Source organism: Glycine max, chromosome 2 (assembly GCF_000004515.6).
Source record: "Glycine max cultivar Williams 82 chromosome 2, Glycine_max_v4.0, whole genome shotgun sequence".
Lineage (NCBI taxonomy): Eukaryota > Viridiplantae > Streptophyta > Magnoliopsida > Fabales > Fabaceae > Glycine > Glycine max.
The window spans coordinates 44,202,867-44,207,440 of NC_016089.4; the positions used below are offsets into that span (position 1 = coordinate 44,202,867).

Here is a 4,574-nt window from a genome sequence, read left to right on the forward strand (position 1 = left end):
TATATATATATATATATATATATATACATGCACATCATTTTCAAACATCAAGTAGCACCACATGCACAATCATGTGACACGGTTGAAAAGGTCCAGTGATATGTAACTATACACTGTTCGAATTGATGTTTTGATCTTATACAAGGTTTTTTAGCTATATTTAATTATGCAGGTGAAGAAGTTAAAGTGAGTATGAATTGCGTGTTTTGATTATTTTTCATTTTATTTTAAAATATCAATAGTTTTAAAAGTTAATAATTAGAAAGGTTATTAAATATTTTAAAATTAAAAATATAATTGTATTTTAATAAATTAAATTTTCACTTTACTAATACTCGTTTTCATTTGACGTAATTAAAAGATAACATTTTGTAATTTTAAAATGATAAACATTTTTTTTAATGAAATTTTAACATTTTAAAATAGAGTATGAGATATAACACGATATATAAAAGTTTCATTAATGATTTGTAGTTGTCTACAAAATGGATACCAACTTTTTTATATATATGGTTCACAATAAAAATAATAAAGCAACAAAAAATATTTTCTATTTTTTGGTTTTAAAATTGGAATGCCAAGAACGATTTTATTTAAAATGTAAAAGTAAAATCCAATTTTTAAAACAAGTGAATTTTGTATTTTTTTAGTGAAAAATAATTTTTAAAGGTTTAATTGTATTTTTTAATACTCGTTTTTTTTAGTTTATGTGTGATTCTAGTTTTCTTTGTTGGCATAGTTTGCATTTAATTTTTTATATTTTTGAATTAATATAATAAACTCCCAGACTTTTATATTTCAGGCTCTTGGTTGTTTTTAATGTTAGATAGAATTAATTTTGAATTGTTAAATATAATTTAGATGCGCGCTAAAGTTCATCTCAATTATAAATTTTACTTTAAAACATATATAGTATGGGAGAAATAATTAATTATGAATGTGTTAAATGAACACAAATAGAAGTGTGATAAAGACATGTACCAACACGTTGTTTATAGATCTGACATAATTCATAAATAGGTGGTTTTCTTAACAAACGTGTTAACTGGTGATAGAAACTTGCAATGTACGTGACAATTTTATTCATGAATTGAAAAAGAAAATTAATTAGTATATTTTAGTTTGCATATTTAATTTACTTTATATTCAATTTAATTTTCATGATTAATTTCGAACATTTAATTTTGATAATTTTCAAATTAATGAAAAATATGTTACATCAAGAAATTTATATTAATTTATAGTTTATTATAAATAATTTATTGTAAATAATATTTTTAAAGTAATATGTGCATTTCTTAAAGATTAATAAAATAATTTTTTTTATATTGATCGTAAGTAATGATAATTTTTTTATTAAAAATAATAATTTACTGAAATAATTTATCAAACACTTCATTATAGACTATATTTTAATGTGGTTTGCATATTTTTAACCTTGCACATATTTATAAGAATCATAATTGTTTTGTTGATGCAATACAACATATAACTAACTTGTATGACCATATATATATATAGGTAGTTAAGTTCGAGACTTTGCTTAAAAAAAAGTTTGAGACTTATTAGCATCAAATTAAAGAAAAAAACATAATTAATTGTTCATGATAAAAGAGAAGTATCATCATTAATTATTGAAAATTACTAATAATATATTCTCGAACACACTTTTTTAATACACACTTTATTATATTCTTTTTTTAAAAAAAACTGACTATTTATCTGTTTTTATGTATTTAGTACATGTCCATTCTTCATTTGGATGTACTTTTATATTTTCTCCTTGGATTTATCTATGGCATGTAATTGGGTATTTTGAAATACTTTGATATTAAACTTTTTATTTGGGTCCTGATATGTACCGTTCAGAGGTACTGCCGTACATTATTATTCATTTTATGTTTGAAGTTTCATTATTTAGCAATTTTTTGCGATTATTTACTTTTGCTAAATCAATTATATATATTGTGTACATTTACCTCAATTTTCATAATACAAAAAATTTACACATATTTTTATAATAAAATTAAATAATATTTTCTTAAAATTAAATTACTTCTGCATTTACTAACCCACTAGGGTCAATTTAGTGGTGTAGTTTAAGATAGATAATGCATGAACACTTAGTTCCTCATTATCGACATGATAGACTAAAAAAAGTTGCATTCACTGTTTGATAGTTCAATGTCACCTCACAAGATAGGTTACATTTTTAAGTCTTTTGAGATTTTTTTAAAAGGCTTGCCCCAACCAATGGCTAAATTATATTAACAAATTAATAGAGAAAAACAGAAACAAACATTGGAGCACTAGCTAGACCAAACCCATAAGATAAAAAAAAAAAAAACGAAGGTAAAACTAATTATATTCTATTTTTGTTAAAGTCTTCTCGGCAGAACAGGGAGACGGTGTCAGACCAACAAAAAGTTCTAATCTTGATACCATGATTAGTCAAAAAAATCTACACAAACATTTTCTTGACAATATATATGTAGAAAACTCTAAAATCAAAACTATGCAAAAGGTACACGGAATTTTCCATGTTTGATAACTTACAAGGTCATGCCATTTAGTTTGAGGAATTTTCGATCTGGGCAACACATGAGAGGTTAATCTTTCCCCATGTGGTGTAAATCTACATATAAAAGCGAGTTTGATATTGATGAGATTTCAATTACCACCCACAAACTTATATATACACACACACAATATATAGTCCTAAGTGAATTGAAGATGATTATTGATTAACCGGCCAATTTCATATCCATCCACATATCACAATATATATAGATGAGACCTGTATGTAAGCTGTATGTAAGGTATCTCGAATATTTTAGCCTATCTTCGGGCATGTCGTTTCTATTGTATTTCTTTTTAATATTCTTATCCCCACACACATTTCAGTTTATATATTAATCTACATCTTTTGGGGCTATAGAGATGAGATTACTTATGAGAACGAGAACATTAAATGGCAATACAAATCTTCATGTGCTCAAGTATAGGCTGTATAGCACCAAGACAACAAGATAATTTGATGGAACAAAATCTCTACCGTTTTGTCAAAATCAAATGGTGATGTTCATTGCATCGCTATCTAAAATATAGATGGATGATGAATTTGACGATAGTTAATTTTTTTATTGGAGATATCTAAAATATTGCTTGGCTGGAGCTAATTAATGGCTAGCAAGGGAATTTCGATATTGAAAATTATTCATTTCTTTCAAATATTTATCTACAAAATGTCATCAGGATTTCCTTGTCATTTTTGAAAAACTGAGGTATAAGTATAATTAACATGCTATCGATGATTAAGAGATGAAACAAGTACCTTTTTTTTTTTTGGTAGTTCAATATACCACCGCTGGGTAGATATATAAGCAAAAGAAGACATGGAGAAAAAAGACATATTAAGCTCTCAATTAATCTGAATCAACAAATTAAATTAAAAACATAAAATAAAGTTAAACAAAACAAAATGTGAAAACATATTCTCCCGAGGCACTGATCCAGCTATAGGATATATATATCGTTTACAATTATAAATTATATCACTCTTTTTATATAGGGAGGTTGTAATGAGGCGAGAAAGGAGAAAAGGATGAGGACATGACAAAAGAGTGTTCATTGCTACCAATAGCATTATGAGTCCTTCTGGGGCTAATAGGACTTCGTGATCTTGAGTTTGCCATTCCACTATGACCATGCCTTACGCTCTTCCTTGGTCCTTTCTCTGCACACTTGAGCTCAGCCTGTTTCAGTGTATTTGGATACCTCCAACTACAACACCCTACCTTCCCTGCTCTTTCTATATACCTGTGTCACAAATCTAATTAGGTGAAAAAAATGTTCTAAATTTTATTTGAAGCTATAACTGTTACATATACATAATACATGTATGTATATTTCTATATACTGACAAATGTTTCAGCATGCACCGGCAATGTAACTTTATCAGCAATAAATAAATAAATCGAAGTAGGATAATTAAATTAATAATATAATATACAGTTAAAGGTTTGTTAGTGAAAGATGGACCGTTGTCTAAGCCGACCGAGCTTATTGAGGGGTCGTTCATGTAGAACAATTGGGCATCTAACCTATAGAATAGAATGATTAGACCTTGAAGCTTTGACCCAATTACATCTAATAAATAAGTGTGATTAATCATCCCAGATTCACATATGTTAGGGTTTCGCTAAAGATTCTAGAGCCCACGATATTCACACTTAACAAAAGAAAAGATAGATAAATAGTTTAACATTGAGTAATGAAATTCAGACAAACTATTAATTTATAATAATTCTTACAATGTAAGAGAGATAACAAAGAGACTAGAGAGAAATATGAGATAAGATTAAAAGAATATAGATTAAGGAGTTCTAGTTTAATTGATTAATTTAAGAAAGTGTGTAAGTTATTTTAATTCTCTTGTACTTGTTTATTATTTTTATGGAGAGAAAAAAGAAAAGAATAAAAAGAGATAAAAGAAAATATGAATCATAAAAAGTTTAATTTAATTTGAAAAAAATGTTGTATATATCATTACTCTTTAAAATTATATTGTATAT

General features: G+C 26.3%; 1 protein-coding gene across 1 annotated transcript in view; it reads right to left on the reverse strand.

The window, feature by feature from the left end:
* Positions 1-3,398: 3,398 nt before the first annotated feature.
* LOC102659923 (uncharacterized) overlaps positions 3,399-4,574 on the reverse strand; it is a 3,098-nt gene continuing 1,922 nt past the window's right edge. Inside the window, exon 3 of the mRNA XM_006576021.4 lies at positions 3,399-3,819. Within this exon, the coding sequence (XP_006576084.1) occupies positions 3,564-3,819 (256 nt within the window). The 3' untranslated portion in view covers positions 3,399-3,563. The remainder of the gene's footprint in view (positions 3,820-4,574) is intronic.